At 38.4% G+C, this 22,805-nt stretch overlaps 1 protein-coding gene and 1 pseudogene across 1 annotated transcript; both read right to left on the bottom strand.

The window, feature by feature from the left end:
- Positions 1-11,764: 11,764 nt before the first annotated feature.
- Positions 11,765-12,759, bottom strand: LOC132486674 (olfactory receptor 7E24-like). The gene is given in 2 exon segments (XM_060094221.1): positions 11,765-12,687; positions 12,690-12,759. Coding segments are annotated over 2 exon segments (993 nt in total).
- Positions 12,760-18,105: 5,346 nt separating this feature from the next.
- Positions 18,106-22,165, bottom strand: LOC132486940 (putative gustatory receptor clone PTE01; annotated as a pseudogene).
- Between the last annotated feature and the right edge of the window lie 640 nt (positions 22,166-22,805).

Genomic DNA, 22,805 nt, shown 5'->3' with positions numbered 1-22,805 from the left:
ATGGTACCAGCTTGTGGGCGGAACCAAACTCAGAGGGCAGGGTTGTGGGCGGACACCCGTTTCTTGACGGGACTGAGGGCGGGGCTGTGGCTGGGGACCGGATCTGGGGGGCGGTGCTAGAGTCTCAGCCTGAAGGTGGGCAGAGACTAGGCCCAGGGGCGGGGATAAGGCGGGGGTGGGGCTTGGGTAGGCGGGCAGGAGAGTGGGAGAAAATCAGCTCCAGGGACGTGGATGAAGACGGGGCTTTCCGTGGATTCCCCAGGCTGTACAGGTAGACGGATGCTAAACAAACAACTTTTCTTCAAGGCTTTCCCCATGCTCGCGGAGCCTCACAGAGCCCAGTTAAACGATATGCTCATATTTAGGATTTTTTTTTCTTGTTTTTACTGATGTTCTTAAATTTTTTTTTTAAAATTGGATCATATATTCACCTTTCTCTTTAACTTGCTGTCACAAGCCGGTAGATAGGGATCTAACGCTATTTTTTAAAAATATTTTTTGTGGGGGAGGGGGCTAGGTCATAGATACACATATAGGGAATCTTCAAACAGTGGTAGTCAGTAGAATATTCTCACTCCCATACCGTCTCCCGGTCCTTTCTCCCAAAGATAAACATCGTTTTCTCCTCAGTCCTTCCAGGTACAGTGTGTATATGTATGTATGTGTGTATGTAGTACAGGCCCAAGAGGGATGCCCCCCAGCAGGAAATGAAGCTGGTAAATTGTCTCATTCATTTGGATCTACTGAAAAGAGATTTAAATTTATGCTGGAGAGGATGAGCCAGTGATGAATTGATAGAAATAAAACAAAGAAACAAGGGAATTTTACCATTTAAAAAATCCAAAGAAAAAAGTGAGAAAGAGAATGTATTTATAAAATCTGGATCAAAAATAAAATCAAATCAAATCTGGACCAGACTCATATGTCATAAAATGGTAAACATCTATGTAATAAAACAATAGACACTGACTTTCGATTTATCCTAATTTATTATATAATTATATTGGGGGAGGGGAATTATGTTTTAAAATAGCAAGAGAACTACATGCTAATTTTTTCAGAGAAGAAGGTAATTAGAAAATATCAAAAGCTGAAAAATGAAAAAGCTGTATAAGGAGCTAATTTAGAAATACAGAATTACAACCAGGAAAACAAATAAGTTGTTTGTGGGAGTCAGAATAAAGACTAGGGGATGTAGCTTTTCATAAGGCTTAAGGTATTATTTGAGATATATGTGTATAGACACACATACACACACACACAGAAACCTGAATTTTTATTCCAAAGGGATCATCAAACTCTAGGAAGAATTTATTTAAAAAAAAGTTCACTTTGCAAAAATAGATTTTAAGAACCGCAGACTTCAAGCATTAAAAAAAAAAAAAAAGCTATAATCACCCTGGTGGAAAAAGGAATAGGCATTACATTCCACAATACATGACCAGCATTTTATGTACATTACTCCTGAGTATTTTCACGGAAACCCATAAGGAAATGCTATTATCTATCTCCATTTTACAGACGAAGAAATCAATGGAAGTGTATTGCTAAAATGTTCATATTTCATTGAAATTTTCAACATATCATTTTATTTCAAAATCGTTTATTGAACTTTATTTTCATTAATAAAATATCTCATTCTAGCAAATAAACAGTAAGTAGAAAACAGTTTAATAAAACTACAGTTTTCTTTTGATATAGTTAAATATATCAATCACTTAATTATTTTTTTGGCTTTCTGCCTCACATCTAGGAAGGTACTTCCTATCCTAGAGGTTTACTAGAAAACTCTACTAAATATTTAAGAATCGGAAACCATGTAATGCAAGCTTCCTGAACATACACACAAAAAATCCATTATAACAAAATATTTGATGCAAAAATATTAAATTATTAATGAACTAATATCAATACAAATCATAATTAGGCAAGATTTATCTATAGAGTAACAAATATTTACACTTTAGAAGTTTAGAAAGGTAATCTATGACACTAGTTAATGTATGTAAGAAGAATTTTTCCAGTCTCACTACGTGCCAGGAAATCATTTGAGAAAATGCATTGCAGCATTATTAAAAATAACAGAGATGGAAACAACCTAAATGCACATTAATGGATGAAAGAATAAGGAAAATGGGGCATATACATACAATGGAATATTATTTAGCCTTAAGAAGGAAGGAAGGACTTCCCTGGCAGCCAATGGTTAAGACCCCATGCTTCCAATGGAGGGGGTGTGGGTTCGATCCCTAGTTGGGGAACTAAGATCCCACGTGCTGCACAGCGCAGCCATAAATAAATAAATAAACCGGAAGGAAATCCTGTTATATGCTACAACATGCATGAACCTTGAGGACGTAATGCTAAGTGAAGTAAGTCAATACAGAAAAACAAATATTGCATGATTCCACTTAAATGAGGTACCTAAAGTAGTCAAACATAAAAACAAATTAGAAAGGTGATTTCCAAGAGATGAGGTAAGGGGAACTGGGGAATTATTTAGTGGGTGTACAGTTTCAGTCATGCACAATGGAGGGTGGGCAGTTTTCTGAGGATCTGTTGCACAACAGTGTGCATGTGGTTGAAAATATTGTAAAAACACTTGTAAATTGTTAGCAGGGTGAATTTTATGTTGTGTTTTTTTGTCTGCCACAATAAAATAAATTTGAGAAAATATAATACCCATCCTAATATGTAACTCAAAGAATGGAATGATCTTAATCAATATGGAAAATATTAAAAGGGCATTAAACACCTAAAGAAAAAAAAGGAATAAACCCCACTTGATCATGGTGTATAATCCTTTTAATGTGCTGTTGGATTCTGTTTGCTAGTATTTTGTTGAGGATTTTTGCATCTATGTTCATCAGTGATATTGGCCTGTAGTTTTCTTTCTTTGTGACATCTTTGTCTGGTTTTAGTATCAAGGTGATGGTGGCCTCGTAGAATGAGTTTGGGAGTGTTCCTCCCTCTGCTATATTTTGGAAGAGTTTGAGAAGGATAGGTGTTAGCTCTTCTCTAAATGCTTGATAGAATTCGCCTGTGAAGCCATCTGGTCCTGGGCTTTTGTTTGTTGGAAGATTTTTAATCACAGTTTCAATTTCAGTGCTTGTGATTGGTCTGTTCATATTTTCTATTTCTTCCTGGTTCAGTCTCGGCAGGTTGTGCATTTCTAAGAATTTGTCCATTTCTTCCAGGTTGTCCATTTTATTGGCATAGAGGAGAGTGGGAGGGACAAGTTAGGAGTATGGGATTAACAGATACAAACTACTATACATAAAATAGATAAGCAACAAGGATTTACTATATAGCACAGGTAACTGTATTCAATATTTTTAATAACCTGTAACAGAATATAATCTGCAAAAAAAATCCCTGAATTACTATGCTGTATGCCCCAAACTAACATATATTTTAAATCAATTATACTTCATTGAACAAATTAAAAAATCATTTAGTATATGCTTTGTGCCTTTGGTTTTGGTGGACTTCAAATTTTGGTAAATATGGTTTAGTTAAGTGCACATAATCATACAGCACTGATAACTATAAAGAAGGTGTTAGTGTACAGAGCATCTGTCAATGTTTAAACAATAATGAAACTGAAGAAACACTCTTGAAACAGTTTTTTAAAATTTTATACATGGTTAATTTTGTCAGCCTCATACAATCTCAGTAAAATGTCTGGTGTGTGACACTTCTCTTCGCTTTTTTAGACTCTATTCTGTAGTGGTGTGATAACACTGCTTCATTTTTTCCTTTTTTTTCCCCGGCTTTACTGAGGTATGATTGAGAAATAAAAATTAAACATATTTAGGTTGCACAGCATGAAGGTTTTTTTTATGATGTACAAAAATGCTGATTTAATATACTTATTAAGTGACTACCACAATCATGTTAACACATCCATCCCTTCACATAATTTCCATTTGAGTGTGTGTGTGTGTGTGTGTGTGTGTGTGTGTGTGTGTGGTGAGAACACTTAAGATCTACTCTCTTAGCAGATTTCAAGTATATAGTAAAATATTGTTAAATATAGTCACCATGCCATACATGAGATCCCCAGAACTTATTCTTACAGCTCTCACAACTGAGAGCTATCTTACAACTGACAGGTTGTACTGTTTGACCAACATCTCACCACTTCCACCACCCCAGCCCCTATAAGCACAGTTCTATTCCCTGGTTCTATGAATTTGATTTTCTTAGCTTCCATGCATAAGTGAGATCATACAGTATTTGACTTTCTATGTTTGGCATACTTCAATAAGCATAATGTCCTTCAGGTCCATCCTTGTGGTCACAAATAGCAGGATCTCTTGCTTTTTATGGCTGAAGAATATTCCTTTTTGTGTGTGCATATTATAAATATTTTGTAAGTATATACATACACCACATTTTCTGTATCCTTTCATCTGTTGACAGGCACTTTAGTTGTTCCCGTACCTTTTCTATTGTGAATAATACTGCAATAAACGTGTGTATGTATATACCTAATCAAGATGTTGATTTCATTAACTTTGTGTATATACCCAGAGATGGAACTACCGGATCATATGGTAATTCTATTTTTTTTTTTTTTTTTTTTTTTTTTTTTGCGGTACGCGGGCCTCTCACTGCTGTGGCCTCTCCCGTTGCGGAGCACAGGCTCCGGACGCGCAGGCTCAGCGGCCATGGCTCACGGGCCCAGCCGCTCCACGGCATGTGGGATCTTCCCGGACCGGGGCACGAACCCGTGTCCCCTGCATCGGCAGGCGGACTCCCAACCACTGCGCCACCAGGGAAGCCCCCTGGTAATTCTATTTTAATCACTATTAGTTTTTAACTTTTTGAGGATACTCCATACCATTTCCATCATGGCTGTACCAATATTCATTAGCACCAAGCATGTACAAAGGTTCCCTTTTCTCCACATCCTCATCTACGCTTGATGGCTTTTGTTTTTTGATAATAGTTGTCCTAACAAACATGTAGTGATATCTCGTGGTTTTGATTTGTTGATGATTACTGATGTTGAGCATCTTTCATATACCTGGTGGTCTTGTTCTCCTGATCATAAACTCTCTTATTTACAGTTGAGAAGTTTATCACCAGGGGAGGTTCCACACCAGTTCAAGATACAGCCTCTTATGTCTAGTTAACAGTTTTTCATGTCAATCCTTCCTGATTAAGGGATTGCAATTATCTTACTTCTGCTATAAGAAGGTAATTCAGGTTCATTATTTTGGCATGCCACACTTGATTTAATTGAGAAAAATGTGATATAAAGTAATTAAATGCCTCTGGGACTTTTCTTATATGTAAATTGGGATAATAATTGAACCTACCTAACAGGACTATTCTAAGAAAGTTCTTTTTAATTATTTAAATTGCTTAAATCAGTGGATCTCAGTTCCAGTTGATCAATACATTTACGCGTGGTTATTCTAAAACACATGGATACCCTGGACTCAACTGAGAAGCAATTTCAGGATCTTTACACATAAGTTTCTAGCCGCTCCGTGGCATGTGGGATCTTCCCGGACCGGGGCACGAATCCGTGTTCCCTGCATCGGCAAGCCGACTCTCAACCACTGCGCCACCAGGGAAGCCCTGAGGTGTATTTTTTTTAATGTTTTCATTTTCCTGAGTACGAATGAACACCAAGACTCTAACTTTATGTCCTCTTTTGTGATTGAGTAGGCTGATTATAAGTATGGATGAGGAAGTGAACAGTTAAAGTCAAATCCAGGAATACGGTGAACAGAGAGATCTACCCTGAAGTGTAATGTGTCACTTCTCTCTCTGACCTTTGCCTGTGATCTCAGCCACCTACCCTTCCTATGATCGATTCAGCAAATGCTACCTACTGCCCTCCCCTGTGTCTTCCAGAAAACTCTAAAGGGAAGGGCATGGCAAGCAGGGAGTCTCTGCCAGGACTAACCAGGAGCTGACATGACTGTTTGGGGTGGCAGGGGGAGGGCTGCCCAGATCCTCTGTGTCTGGAGTCAATCTGTCCAGACTGGCTGCAAATCTGACTTCAATACCTTCCAACTCATGTCCTGGTACAATTTACAGAAAATGCTGTGCTTCTTTCCTCTTATTTGAATAATAATGATGTGTGTCCACTTAAAATTTGGGAGAGATTATGCAGATGAAATCAAACAAGATACATAAAACTAATACCTAGAGCCTGGCACTTAGGAAGCCCTCAATAACAGGACATGATGTAATGGTTAATATCAACCTCTTCCTCCTCATCCTCATCACTGCTTCCATGATCATTTGAAGTGCTTAGGGGGAAATTTAGGGACACATTTGCTGCTACTGTTGGGGAGATGCCAGCCAGAGCCATAACCAGTGACAGGGGAAGCACAACACTGAATGAGAGTTCTCACACCCCAACCAGAACCAAATACATAAACTTCCTAGGGCTCTATTTCAAAATTTTGTATATTGGTGCCCTCTTGTCTTTCTATCCCAAATGTCATGTTTGAATTCTGAGTAAGAAATAATGCTCCCAATGGTCTTCTTCAGTCACCATCTCCCCTCAGCACTTACTGGGCTGGGCTGCATCTCTGCTGGAGCATGACCAAGGAGCACACAGATTCACTGCCCCTCTCCTGCCTGCTGTGTGATGAAGTCTCAGGGTCCGTCCTCAGGTCTGGCAGGAAGACAAGCTCAGGCTGGGGCCTTCTGATGCCAGTGCCCACAAATGGAGGAGACACAGGTGTGGAGCCACAGTGTTAGAACTGGCAAACTGAAGGGCAGGAGGCACTGGCCAGTTATTTACAATGGTATGACCTTAGGGCTCAATGCACCAAGTTCATAATTAGCCAGATCGTCCATGTTGCCCCAATCTCTGGAGACTTGCTAATATTAATGGAACAAGAAAAGGAGGAAAGTGAATATCCTGGGAAGGATCTGTGTCTCTCTTCTCCTCAGGAGGAAGTTCTCCTGTACTCTTTGTTTCTTACTTCCAAGTGTAAGATCTTAACATAAAATTCAGACTTTTTTTTTCAAATTTAACCACTCAATGTGTGATTTTAATATATGTAAATCCACTGTATTAATCATGAAATCTATGCAGCATTAGGTTTTCTATACCAAGAATGAGATACTCTTTCTATTTTCTCAGTTAATATTTGTTTCTTATTTTCATTTCCTTGGCCCTTGCTTTGGTTGCCATTTAATATGGTGGAGATTTACAGGTTTCTTCTGCTAATTTGTGTTTTCATTTCTAAGCTTTTTGTCTAATTGAATTACATTGGCATATTAGAAAACTATCAATATTTACTTATTATTTGGTAACTGATACTTTACTTAAATACTGAGAAGGCCTCCCAGAAGTGACTTCCCAACATTTCTTCCACATTCTAGTTACTGGAAGTGAGTCTTTATGTATATCTCATACTCAGTGGGAGGGAAATACACAAAGCAATAAAAACCAGGAGTTGGGATCAGTGAGAGCATCTCAGATACTGCCCACCACACAGGCCTCATCCTCTATAAGGATTTTGTGCTCCAAGCAATTCAGGACTCAAGTCCTGCCCATCTGCATTCATGCATATCCCCAACCACCATGATCTCAACAAAAATTCCCTGGACACAAACTAGAATATAGGTAGAACTTCCTCTCCACTGGGTACTTCTGCACATTCCACTCTACTGCTTCAGGTCATGCAGTCTCAAGTAGACCTTCTGGTTTCTGATGCACTAGGAGAGCCCCTCCATCAACATCAGGACAATCTGCAGCCATTCCATGGACAAATTTAACATAAGTTCCCAGTATTTCTGACTTTTTCTAACTAGAGGGGAATCAACTCACTCAAGAATATATTTCCTTCAGATTTCTTTGTGTTCTCAGATCTTGAAGACTTTAATAACGTATTAGACACCTCAGTGTGGGATCTGACACCATGAAGACAATTCTCCCACCTTACACCTGTTAGACTGGCTATTACCCAAAAGCCAAAGAAAACAAATGCTGGCAATGATGTGTAGAAAAGGTGAATCCAGAGGCACTGTTGATGGGAATGTATATCCACTGTGGACAACCGTATGGAAATTCCTCAAAAATTTTAAATAGAACTGACATATGATACAGCAATTGAACTTCTGGGTATGTATGTCGAAAGGCGCTGACAAAACTATCTCGAAGAGATAACTGCATTGCATGTTCATTACAGCATCTTCCACAACAGAAAAAGATGGAAACAACCTAGTGGCCATTGATGAATGAAGGGATAAAGAAATGTGATATACTAATAGTACATACAATGCAATATTATTCAGCCGGGGGAAAGAAGGAAATCCTGCCATTTGCTACAATATGGATGAAACTTGAAGGCATTATACTAAGTGAAATAAGTCAGACAAACAAGTACTGTGTTATCTCTCTTACATGAGGAATCTAAAAATATTGAACTCATCAAAGCAGAGTAGATGGTGGTTGCCTGGGACTGAGGGGTGATGGGAATGGGGAGATGTTGGTTAGAGTTGTAAGATGAAACAGATTCCAACGATGTAATGTACATCATGGTGGCAATAGGTAACACCATGGTGTTTTGTACTTGAAACTTATTGTGGGAGTGAAGTTAATGTTCACACCCTAACAACAACAAAAACAAAATGCTAGTTATGTGAGGTGAAGAATGGGTAACTAACCTTCTTTTGGTAAACATGTCACAATAGATACATGTATCAGAACAGCACATTGTACACCTTAAACTTACACAATGTTATATGTCAATTATGTCTCAATAACGCTGGGAAAAAACACAAAAAAACGCTCTATTTTTTGTTGGGAAACAGGTGCATCTACCTCTAGAAGAATGTCTGTAGTTATATTCACCACTGTTCCAGAAGAATTAATGGAATGGGATAACAGCCAGAAAAGAGGACATGAAATGGTTTGTTCGGAAAAAGCTGTCCTGGATGACAAGGTGAAATGTAAGTCTAAATTATCCCATTTTCTAGTCATTAGGCAACATTTTAAAACTAAATCATTTTCACATTGTTTTTTAATCATTTAAATTCACCCAATCTTGTCTTGCAAGTGCATTTATTACCATTTTACCAATAGTGAACATATGGAAAGGCATTTCATGAATTCGTAGAAAATCTAAGATTAATACTCAAGTGTGTATATTCTATTATAATATTTTCAGATTTAAAAATCCCTATGTTCATTTATCTTTGAAATTTATTTTTATTTTTATTTTTTTAGCCTCTGCACATATCTTTCTTTTTTTGTAACATCTTTATTGGAGTATAATTGCTTTACATTGTTGTGTTAGTTTCTGCTGTTTAACAAAGTGAATCAGCTATACATATACATATATCCCCATATCCCCTCTCTCTTGCATCTCCCTCCCACCCTCCCTATCTCACCCCTCTAGGTGGTCACAAAGCACCGAACTGATCTCCCTGTGCTATGTGGCTGCTTCCCACTAGCTATCTATTTTACATTTGGTAGTGTATATATGTCCATGCCACTCTCTCACTTCGTCCCAGCTTACACTTCCCCCTCCCTGTGTCCTCAAAAATAGAACTACCATATGACCCAGCAATGCCACTTACTGGGCATATACCCTGAGAAAGCCATAATTCAAAAAGACTCATGTACCACAATGTTCATTGCAGCACTATTTACAATAGCCAGGACATGGAAGCAATCTTTGAAAAATTTAAGAAGGTGCTATGTGAAAATAAGAGCTAGTAAATTTAGCAGAACATACTGGAAATTAAACCATGCACACACAAAAAAGCAACATTCCTTTGGCCCTTTCCAAGGTTTCTTGGCTATATTTTAAGCTGGCATAAATGGATATAAAATATAATATTTTAAGATATATATTTATATAATATTTTAGAAATATTAATAATTTTAATGAGCAATATCTTTTCCCACTAAATAATTGTAATTCTCTTCTGTTACGTGCATTCCCTTCTTTAATATCTAAGTTTGCCATCAATGCAATACTTGTTTATCCTCAGTTGGAAAATGCAAAGCGATAAAACTAGTTATGGAAAGCTTTCAGAAAGCCAAGATAACTACCACAAAAGTGATGTGTGACATCTCTAAGGAATATTGGAAAACCATCTTGTAGAAAACAAAAGGAGCCCAAAGACTGAGTTACCCTAACTGAAGACAGTGAAGCATGGTGAAGTGCTAATAACCAGGCTGATACTAGTTAAAGGAAAGACCTCCCCATTCTGACAACATGATCCTTTGCAATCCTATAGTAATGTAAAAGAAGATAAATTTATTGTGATGCTTGGGTGATTTAATGGTCCTCAGGCATCATTAGAGCCACAATGCAATAGGAAAAATAATACCAATGCCTATTTTCCAGTTGCATACCCATGCCTAAGACGTATTATTGACAACCACCCATCTTACCTGTGCACATTTTGTAATCATGCAATTGCAGGCACCTCACAACATACTTTTATAACTTGTGCTACAATATCAGTCAAGGTTCAGTCAAAAAAAAAAGAAGCCAATTAGTTATTTTAATGAAGAACATTTAATATAGAGAGTTAGTTAAAGCATTATTGAGAGGCTGAAAGGCAAGAAAGAACAAAGTGGTAACATAGTAATCATAACTGAAGAAAGAAGCTACTCCACCAAGGGCTTGAGGGGTATAAAGGGATCAGTTGAGCTTTTAGGGCACTAAGGCTTTTACAGACCACTGTTGAAAATATGTACGATGACCACAAGATGGAACATAGAGCAGTGATTTCAAGCACTCCACCCCAAAGCAAAGCCCATGCGTATGATGTAGAGAAGCTATGTGAAGAAAATAATCAGAAATAATGGGGAAGGGCTTCCCTGGTGGCGCAGTGGTTGAGAGTCCGCCTGCCGATGCAGGGGACACGGGTTCGTGCCCCAGTCCGGGAAGATCACACATGCCGCGGAGCGGCTGGGCCCGTGAGCCATGGCTGCTGAGCCTGTGCGTCCGGAGCCTGTGCTCCGCAACGGGAGAGGCCACAGCAGTGAGAGGCCCGCGTACCGTAAAAAAAAAAAAAAAAGAAAAAAAAAAAAAGAAAGAAATAATGGGGAAAACACATTGCCTGTTACTATAGTAGGCTCTTCATATCTTCCCCCTTTGACCTCTGATCTCTTTCAGATCTTGGGCATTTGTCCATGAGCAGTTAGGACACAAGGCATACAGGTCACCTTTGAGTGAAAGATCTGACTGGGATCAGTAGTTCTCAACCTTGGCCACACACTAGAACCACCTGAGTGGTTTTTTAAATCCTCATGTTCAGACCACACCCAAGTCCAGTTAGATCAGAATATCTGGTGGTGAGACCCAGTGGTCAGTATTTTTAAGCTTCCCAGATGATTTCGATAAAAGCCAAGGTTGAGAAGCAGTGATATGCATCCTCACACATAGCTGTATTCACAGATTGAAAAATAGAATTTATTATGGAGAATACATAAGAGCTGTGGAAAACTTGTAAATTTTCAATATATTAAAGGGAAATTAGTCATTTTTGAGGATGCTGGGGCTACCAAAGATAAACTGTAGAATTTCCATAGATGTAACGAAATTCAGTCAAGGAGTAATTATGACACCCAAAGGATCCTAGAATTCTTCCCCAGTCACATTAAACCATAAAGAGAAGCAATATCCAGGTGTTAAGCTAGGAGAGGCATGAAGGTCATAAGAGCTACAAAAATGATGTGATGAGAGAGGTAGAATTTTCAGGTCTAGATGTTAATTTTGCTACATTTGCTAACCCACACTCCAAATGGATGACACAGATACTAAGATCAGAAAGTTTTGCTGAGGAACCTCCACATGTCCTTTTTGATGTCTCTGTTCCTCAGACTGTAGATGAAGGGGTTCAGCATGGGAGTGACCACAGTGTACACTACCGAGGCCACTGTTTCCTTCCTGGGAGATTGTGAGATGGCTGAGCTGAGGTACACACCAAGGCTTGTTCCATAAAATATGCAAACAACTGCCAGGTGAGAGCCACAGGTGGAGAAGGCTTTATACATTCGACCTGATGAGGGGACTCTTAGAATGGACAAAAGAATTTTATAGTAAGAGAAAAAGATCCCTGAGAAAAGGAGAAAAGCATAGGTGGCACCAAAAAAATACAGGACTATGTTATTGGTGAGAGTGTCAGAACAGGCAAGCTTGAGGAGTTGAGAAGGGTCACAGAAGAAATTAGAAATTTCCACATTCTTAAAGCAGGCAACTTGTAACACAATCAAATTGTGCACCTGGGAGTCCAAAAAGCTAACAAAAAATGACACCAAAACTAAAAAGCAACAGAGGCGTGGGTTCATGATGATCTGGTAGCGCAGTGGGTGACAGATGGCCACAAACCTGTCATAAGCCATTGCAGTCAGAAGCATACCATCCATACACACAAAAAGGATAAAAAAAGACATCTGTGTCAGTCAGGCTTCATAGGAGATGACTCTGCTATGAGTTTGGATGTTCACAATCACCTTGGGGACAGTGGTGGAGATGAAACTGATGTCAACCAAGGACAGGTTGGAGAGGAAGAAGTACATGGGGGTGTGAAGGTGGGGGTCAGAGGTAACAGCCAGGATGATGAGCAGGTTCCCCAATATGGTGACCAGGTACAAGGACAGGAACAGGATAAAGAGCAAAGGCTGCAGTTCTGGATCATCTGAGAGGCCTGTGAGGAAGAATTCTGAAACACTTGTTACATTTCCAGTTCTCTGTAGCTTGGACACCTTTGGAAAAAGAAAAGACGGCTGGAAAAAAAAGGAAACAAGTAAATGGGCATGCGGCACTGTGTCCATATTTTGGATTCAAGCAATTCATTTCTAAGATCATACACCTCAGCACCTTCAGCAATATTTCTCAGTGTGACAAATTCTATCTGCTTAGAACTGTTTCCTCATCGGTTTCTGTGTTTTTCATCTCTGTCTGTTCACTCTTTCTTTATAAAACTTCACTGTAAAGTGAACGGGAACAAGAACATTAGAGGTAATACATTCATGATCTCAGTTAAATACAACCTACTTTAGAAATAATACAGAATGCGAAATTCCCTTCCCTCTTTATGAAAAAATATAATTTGAATTTAAGAAATTAAGCCATTAAAAAGAAATTAAGCCATAGATATATAAATCTTATTTTACTCAAATAAAATTCTAGATATTTCTTTTATTTTTTTTTATTTTTTTTCTTTTTGCGGTATGCGGGCCTCTCACTGTTGTGGCCTCTCCCGTTGCGGAGCACAGGCTCCGGACGCGCAGGCCCAGCGGCCATGGCTCACGGGCCCAGCCACTCCGCGGCATATGGGATCCCCCCAGACCGGGGCACGAACCCGTATCCCCTGCATCGGCAGGCGGACTCTCAACCACTGCGCCACCAGGGAGGCCCTAGATATTTCTTTTATTTAGAATATTTATGTCTCTATGAAATGAGGGAGTGTGTCATCTGAATTCTAAATTTAAAATGAAGGTCCATAATCAGAAAACATTTTTATGTGATATTCAGAGTTTTATCATTGGTTTCTCTGTCTTCCCTCCTTCATGAAATAAGTAATTACTCAAATGTCAGGGTTGTGTTTTAAAAGTTATTAAGTATATACTTCATATCTTTGACTTTGGTGGACTTCAAATTTTGATCAGTGTGGTTTAAGTACACATGATCAATCATACAGCATTGGTGACTTGGAATGTGGTGTTAGTGTATAGAGCATTGTCAATGATTAAACGGTAATGAAATTTAAGAAACCCTCTTGAAATTTTTTGTTTTATACAAGGTTATTTGTTTCAACCCAATACCATGTTGGTAAAATGTCTGATGTGTGAGACCACTTTACTTTTTGTGGACTCTATTCTGTGCTGGGATAGTACTAGTAGGATAATACTACTTCATTGTTTTCCTTTTTTTCAATTTATTGAAGTATGATTGACGAAATTGTATATATTTGAGTTATGCAACATGAAGGTTTTTAAAAGATGTTCAAAATGATGATTTAATACACATAGATATTGGGAATGATTACCAAAATCAAGTTAATTAACATGTCTGTCACCTCACATAGTTTCTACTTGTGTGTGTGTGTAGTAACAGTTAAGCAGATCTCTCTTAGCAGATTTCAAAACTACAATACACAATTATTAACAAGTCATCAGGCTGTATATTAGATCCCCAGAACTTATTCATTTTATAACTGAAAGTTTGTACCCTTTGACCAACATCTCCCCACTTTCTCTACCACCTCCTCCTCACAACTACAGTTCTAATCTGTGGTTTTCAGAATTTGATTTTCTTAGCTTGCAAACATAAGTGAGATCATACAGTATCTGACTATGTCTGGTGTATATATTTCAATAAGCATAATATTCTCCAGGTCCATCCAAGTTGTCACAAATGGCAGGATTTCCTTCTTTTTATGGCTGAATAATATCCCTTTGTTAATATATACACGCCACAGTTTCTTTCAAGAAAATGAAGAGTACAAGAGTTCCCTTAAACTCCACATCCTCATCAACATTTGTTATGTTTTTTTTCAATAATAGCCATCCTAACAGATGTAAGGTGATATTTGATTTAGGTTTTGACTTGTGTTTCCTGATACTAACTGATGTTGAGCACTTTTTCATATACCTGGTGGTCTTGTTCTCATCATAAACCCTCCTATTTATGGAGGGTTTAGGAGTTCAGCACCAGGGAAGGTCCCACAGCGAGGTCTGAACCCAGCCCTCTGATGTAGATGCAGCAGATTTTCATGTCAATTCTTCCTGATACAGGGATTGCAATTCCTTGTCTTCTCCTACCTGAAGGTAACTCAGTTTAATTATTTTGGCATGTCACACTATGACTTAATCTAGAATTATTCAAAATAAGTACTGTAAACACAGTTGGGCAGTTTCCTTATCTATGAAATTATGATAATAATTGAAACTACCTAGTAGGAGTATTGGAAGAATTTTTTTTAATTATTAATATTGCTTAGACCAATGGTTTTCATCTCCAGTTTATTGGTAATTTACGTGTGCTTATTTTAAAATTCACAGGTACCCTGGTCTCAGCCTAGGACCTATTTCAGGATCTCTACATGTGCATTTCTTGGTCACCCTAATGTCAAGCTGGACGTGATAAATACCACTTAGAATATGGCCTAACACTTATAAAGATTTCCATTAATATTACCTATTATTAGTCTCATCAATAACCAACACCTATTTTAAAATATAAACATTTAATAATATTTCCTTCAGATCTCAGCTTTTATAGAGATTTGAATATTTACTCATAAAAAGGGACTTTCTTGGTATCTAGCTCAATCCCATTCCTCTATATAACTGTCCCCCAAAAGCAACCATTGTCATGAAGTTGATGGGTATATTTCCCTGTCAGTGCTTCTGTAATGTCAATATTCATTTATGTATCTAAACTGCATTCTTAAAGTCTTCCCTAAACAGAATATTACACATATTTCCTCTGAAATGTGCTTGTTTACCACAACTTTGTGGTTAAGTCTCTTTGTGAAGTACATACAATTACTTCAAACATTTACCCAATGCACATTATTGCATAAGGGAAAACATCATTTACTTTATAAATTTATATGTATACATATAAATATAAATTTAACAAATTTATATTTCACATATATTTAAAATGTAACAATATAATATATTTTCACTATCTATTAAATATTTAATTTACATTACATCTTTTATAGTATATTATTATTTATATCATTTTCTTCTTACAACAATCCTATGAAAATTCTGTACCTCGCTCATATGGTATCATACAAATGAGAATTTGTATATAATATAAGAGTGGTGGCTAGTTGTACAGTTTCTAAGAATTGATGCATGTTCAGTTTTACTAATGTTGTCTATTTGTTTCAATGCAAATATCATTTTCTATCAACCACATCATCACTTGTTAAGATATCATTTGAAAATATTCCTGAGGTCTATCTTGTGACAATGTCATGATATCTGCACATGACATTTTCATCTTATATAGGAAATTGTTTCAACCTTAGATTTCAAAACTGGACTGCACAACATGACTATTTATAGAAAATCCTATAATCCATCATATTAGTGCCATTCTGGCCCCTGTGAACTACTGGTGCATTCCTGTAATTCACAGATAGACTCACTGAACCAAAGAGGATGAATCAATTCTTCTACCTTCATTTCACATTCTGAGCCAACAAACTAGGTTAGAAAAGAAACGCTATTTAGCTACAGTGGAGATGACTGAGAACTGGTGCAGGAATAAGCAAATCAAGGATTGAGTCCTGGATTTTTCACCCCATGTATGTGGAGTGTGTATAAATTTCTCCTCCTCTCTATGCTTCTCTACCTTCCTGGAAAAAAGGTCTAATAGCCAGCACTACACCATGTGTGGCACTTAAGGGATGTTTGTAACTTATAAATATTGGGTCATTTTTATAAAGAATGTCAATCATTATTGGGATAGTATGTTTACTAATTAAATATAATCCCCAAAATTTAATAATGTTTTATGGATTATATGGCAGAAAAGATTGAAGCCTTTCCTGGCTCAGGGCACTGGAGCATGGAAAGATATGAAATCCTAAAATGTGTCTCAGCCCGTGCATTAAGATGTGTCGTCCCCTCCATTTCTGACTCTTTTTCCCCCATACTTATGAAAATTTCTGCAATGGCTTTTCAATGATTGAATCCTGCATATGCTATTAAATGAAAAGAAAATATGTCCCTTAGAAAGTCCATGACATAGACAGAGACAAGCACTATTTTATCTTCTCTCTATTCCTATGCGACATTCTGAAAAAGATGAAAACACCAGCATGAATGGTCCACTGTGTGGAAGCTATATTGCCCACATGGTTTATTCAAGACTTAACTGTTTTCTTTTTTTTTTAATCCTTGGTGGCTCTTCTGTGCCAACAAGGTGTAGGCTCTGGGGAATCAGAACTAAATGAGCCTCAGTCATTTCTTTTCATCTATGAAGAATGTACTTGTATAAAATAAAAAAAAATATCCTGTCAGGGATGTAGGGAAACCATAACATCAGATCAACAGATATTTAAATCTAATGACACGATCATTAGCTTTATCATTATTAGTAACAAAATATCAAAAATGTATTTTGTCCTTTCTTTATGCATCCATCACATAGCTATTGCATAGAGGGCGACCATTATTTTTTTAGTACTGATTCAGTGGGTATGAATCAATGAGGAATCAACTCAGTTGACAATACTAAGTCTCATGGATTCTAAGAAATTGTCCCATAACACACTAAGAATTAGTGGAGCATACACAATTCAAAATTAAGTTTTGTTTTTGTTTTTTTAAACATCTTTATTGGACTATAATTTCTTTACAATGGTGTGTTTAGTTTCTGCCAGAGCCCCCGAATCAGCTGCTCCAAAATTAAGTTTTTATTCTCTAAGTTCCATGCCCTAAATGTCATTGTTTTCAGACTTTCTGAAAGTTTTAAGCAGAGGTACAGCAGTCTAACCACAGACGCATCTTGGGTAGATTTTTTTAACTGTTTTCATTTTCCTGCATAGGAATGAATCTTAATACTCTGATTTTATGTCTCCTTTCATGATTGAGTCAGACGATTATAAGTACAGAGGAGAAAGTGGACAGGTGACGTGAAATCCAGGAACAGGGTCAACAGAGAGATCTACCCTGAAATGTCAGGTGCCAATTATTTCTATGACCTCACCTGTGTTCTTATACATCCTTCCTATAGTTGATGCAGCTAGTGCTACCTACTACCCTCCCCTGTGTCCCCCAGAAAACTCCAAATAGGAAGGGCGAAGTGAGCAGGGAATCTCTACCAGGACTGACAGGAAAGTAACATGACTGTTTGGGGTGGCAGGGGGAAAACTGCCCAGATGCCCTGTGTCTGGACTCAGTCTGCCCAGAATGACTGGCTTCAATACTTTCTAACTCATGACCTGGTACCTGTTTCATAAAATGCTGTGCTTCTTTCCTCTTACTATAATAATACTTAGGTGTGCACTTATAATTTGGGAGAAATTATGCAGATGTAATCAAAGAAGAAACATAAAAGTCATACCTCAGAGCCCGACACTTAGGAAGCCTTCAATAACATAACATAACATAACATAACATAACATAACATAACATCACATCACATCATAACTGATGTTATGGTTCATGTCATCCTCCTCATCCTCATCCTCATCGCCACTTTCATAACTATTTGAAGTGCTTAAGGGGAAGTTTACAGAGACCCACTTGCTGCTACAGTTGGGGAGATGCCAGCCAGAGCCAGAACCAGTGAGGGTGGAAGCAGATCTCTGAATGAGAGTTCTCACACCCCAACCGGAACAAAGAACGTAAGCTTCAAAAGGCTTTATTCCAAAACTGTTTGTATTCGTGCCCTCTCATCTTTCTATACCAAATATCACATTTGTCCTCTGGAGGAGGAAATCCCAACCAGAACCAAGAACATAAATGTCACAGGGATCTAATCTGAAATTTGTATACTGGTGTCCCCCCATCTCTCTGTCCCAACTGCCATGTTTGTCTTGTTGAGGAAAAAATCATGCTCCCAACACTCCCTTCATCCATCACTTTCTCCCTCAGCACTTACTGGGCTGGGCTGCATCTCTGCTGGAGCATGACCAAGGAGCACAGGTTCACTGCCCCTCTCCTGCCTGCTGTGTGATGAAGTCTCAGGGTGTGCCCTCAGGACTGGCAGGAAGACAGACTCAGGCTGGGACCTTCTGATGCAGCTTCCTACAAAGGATGGAGACACAGGTGGGGAGCCACAATGTTAGAACTGGCCAATTAATGAGCGGAAGACACTGGCCAATTATTTACAATGGTATGACCTTAGGGCTCAATGTCCAAAGCTCATAATTAGCCAGTTGGTCCACATTGTCCCAATCTCTGGAGACTTGCTAATATTAACAGAACAGAAAAAGGATAAAAGTGAATGTCCTGGGAAGGATCTAGGTCCCTCTTCCCCTCAAGAGGAAATTCACCTGTACTCTTGCTTCTTACTTCTAACTTGCAGGATTCTAACATAAAACTCAGACTTTTTTTCTCGATTTAACCACTCAATGTGTGGTTTTGTTATCTACAAATCCATTGTATCAATCATGAAATCTATGCAGCGCTAGGTCTATACCAAGGATGTGATACTTTCCATTTTCACAGTTAATATTCGTCTCTAAGGATAACTTCTTATTTTCATTTCCTTACCCTTGCTCAGCTGGCATTAGATATGGTAGAGATGACTGGGTTGGACATTTTTCTTTCCTTTTTTTTTGTGTGTGTGCTAATTTGAATGAATCTTCATTTCTAAGTTTTTTCTGTAAATGAATTACATTGGCATATTAGAAAACTATTGACTTTTACTTATTCTTTAATACCTGATACTTTAATTAAATATTTCAGTGGGCCTCCCAGAGGGTTGCAGTCAAGATCAGCCAGGGCTGCAGGCATCTCAAAACTGGATCAGCAGATGTCCACTTTCAAGCACACTCACGAGGCTGTTGGTAGGATTCACCTGTTCACAGAATATTGTCCAGAGAATTCTTTCAGTTCCTTGACACATGGCCTCCTGGTTGGGCAGTTGGTTTTTATCAATATGAGCCATCAAGAATGCAAGAGAGAGGTAGCAAGAAGAAAGCCAGATTTTTTTTTACTCTATTCTCAGCAGGGACTTCCCAACCTTTCTTCCACATTCTCATTGTTGGAAGTGGGTCTCTATGTACATCTCACCCTCAATGGCAGTAAGATACACAAAGCAATGAAAACCAGGAGTTGGGATCAGTGAGAGTATCTCAGATACTGCCCACCACACAGGGCTCATCCTCTATAAGGACTATGTGCTCCAAGCAATTCAAGACTCAGGCCCTGTCCATCTACTTTTCAGCATATCCCCAAATTAGTCACACCACCATGATCTCAACAAAAATTCCCTGGACACAAACTAGCATATGGGTAGAAATTTCTCTCCATTGGGTACAGCATTTCGTACGACAGACCTCACTCTACTGCTTCAGGTCATGCAGTCTCAAGTAGACCCCCTTGTTTCTGATGCACTAGGAGAGCCCCTCCATCAACACCAGGCCAATCTACAGCTATTCCATGGCCAAACGTAACAAATGTTCCCAGGGAACATGATTTCTTCTAAGTAGAGATGAATCAACTCACTCCAGAATATATATTTTCGTTAGATTTCATTGTGGTCTTAGATCTTGAAGACTTTAATAAATAAAATGTGCTTGGGCTCACCTGTTTTTTTCTACATATGTTTATGTTTCTACATATGTTTATGTTTCTAAATATGTTTATGTTTCTACATATGTTTATGTTCCAACAAGGAAAAGTGATAACATTCCAAAGTGATAACATTATTGCCATGTTCTTTGCAGCATCATCCACAACAGCAAAAAATGGAAACAACCTAGTTTCCATTAATGAATGAATGGATAAATAAATGTGATAAACTAATAGTACATACAATAGAATATTATTCAGCCATGGGAAAGAAGGAAATCCTGCCACTTTCTACAATATGGATAAAATTTGAGGACATCATGCTAATTGAAATAAGTCAGACGGAGAAAGACAACTAATATATGATCTACATTATATGTGGAATGTTTAAAATATTGAACTCATAGAAACAGAGAGTAGAATGATGGTTGTCCATAGCTGAGGGGTGATAGGAATGGGGAGATGTTGGTTAGAGTTACAAGATGAATAAGTTCCTGATGTAATACACATTATGGTGATAATAGGTAACACTACGGTCTTGTGTATAATAACATTCAGTCATGCAGTGAATATGATTTACAAAGAATCCAAGACACCCACCAGTCTCATTAAAGAAACACCAAAAAAAGCAATATTTCAGGTTCTAAGCAAGGAGAGAAGTGAAGGCCATAGAGCTACAAAAATGAGGTGGTGAGAAAGGTAGAAGTTGCAGGTGTACATGTATAGTTTTACTGAATTTTCCAACCTACACTCCAAATGGATGGCCGAGGTACTGAGATTAGTTTGTTTTGCTGAGTAACCTCCACATGGCACTCTTTTTTTTTTTTTTTTTTTCGGTACGCGGGCCTCTCACTGTTGTGGCCTCTCCCGTTGCGGAGCACAGGCTCCGGATGCGCAGCCTCAGCGGCCATGGCCCACGGGCCCAGCCGCTCCGTGGCATGTGGGATCCTCCCGGACCGGGGCACGAACCCGTGTCCCCTGCATCGGCAGGCGGACTCTCAATCACTGCACCACCAGGGAAGCCCCACATGGCACTCTTGATGTCATTGTTCCTAAGACTATAGATGAAGGGTTTCAGTATGGGGGTGACCACAGTGTACACCGCTGAGGGCACTGCATCCTTCCTGGGAGATTGTGAGATGGCTGAGCTGGAGTACACCCCAAGTCAGGTTCCATAAAATAAGCAAACAAGTGACAGGTAAGAACCACAGGTGGAGAAGTCTTTATACTTACCTTCTGATGAGGGGACTCTGAGAATAGAGGAAAGAATTTTAAAGTAAGAGAAAAATATCTCCGAGAAGGGAAAATCCAGAGGTGGCAACAATAAAATACAGGACTATGTTATTGGTGAAAGTGTCAGAACAGGCTAGATTGAGGAGTTGAGGGTCACAGAAGAAATTAAAAATTTCCACATCCTTGAAGCAGATAAGTTGTAATGCAATCAAATTGTGCACTTGGGAGTCCAAAAGGCTAACAAAAATAGACACCGAAATGAAGATGCAACAGAGGCTTGGGTTCATGATGATCTGGTAGTGCAATGGGTGACAGATGGCCTCAAACCGGTCCTAAGCCATAGCAGTCAGAAGCATACTATCCATACATCCAAAAAGGATAAAAATAGGCATCTGTGTCAGGCAACCCACAAAGGAGATGACTCTGCTGTGAGTTTGGATGTTGACAATTATCTTGGGGATGGCGGGGGAGAAGAAACGAATGTCAACCAAGGACAGGTTGGAGAGGAAGAAGTACATGGGGGGGGTGGAGGTGGGAATCAGAGGTAACAGCCAGGGTGATGAGCAGGTTCCCCAACATCATGACCAGGTACATGGACAGGAACAGTCCAACAAGGAAAAGCTGCAGTTCTGGATCATCTGGTAATCCCACGAGGAAGAATTCTGAGACACATGTTAGATTTTGTGGTTCTATGTAGCTTGTACAACTTTTGAAAAAGAAAAGAGGTTTGGAAGAAAGGAAACAAGTAAATAGCATGTAACATTGTGTCCATATTTTTGATTAAAGTGACTCATAAGCAAAGTATTCACATTTGGGGTCATATACCTTGTTACCTCTAGAAATATTTTTCAGCACGACAAATTCTATCTGCTTAGAACTGTTTCCTCATTGGTTTTTATGCTATTCACCTCTTGCTATACACAGCTACTTTATAAAACCCAACTTAAGGGTAAAAAGGGAGGAAGAACATTAGAGATAATACATCCACGATCTCAGTAAGATACAGCCTACTTCTTTAGAAAAAAATATAAACCTTTAAGAAAAAATATAGTTAGAATTTAAATATATTATGGCATAGTTATATAAACAATATTCAGATACAATTCTAAACATTTCTTTCATTTAGAATATTTACAAACACTCTATGAAACGCAGGACTGTGTCATCTACATTCTAAATTAAAGATGAATGTTAATAATCAGAAAACATTTTTATGTGATCTTCAGAGTTGTATCATTCTTTGGTTTTTCTGTCTTCCCTCTTTCATGAAATAAGTGATTACTCAAATATCAGGGTTGTGTTTTTTTGTTTTTAACATCTTTATTGGAGTATAATTGCTTTACAATGGTGTGTTAATTTC

The sequence above is a fragment of the Mesoplodon densirostris genome, chromosome 3 (assembly GCF_025265405.1).
Source record: "Mesoplodon densirostris isolate mMesDen1 chromosome 3, mMesDen1 primary haplotype, whole genome shotgun sequence".
NCBI classification, from domain to species: domain Eukaryota; kingdom Metazoa; phylum Chordata; class Mammalia; order Artiodactyla; family Ziphiidae; genus Mesoplodon; species Mesoplodon densirostris.
Note: the sequence above shows the minus strand (reverse complement) of the source record. Positions and strands in the feature narration are given on the sequence as shown.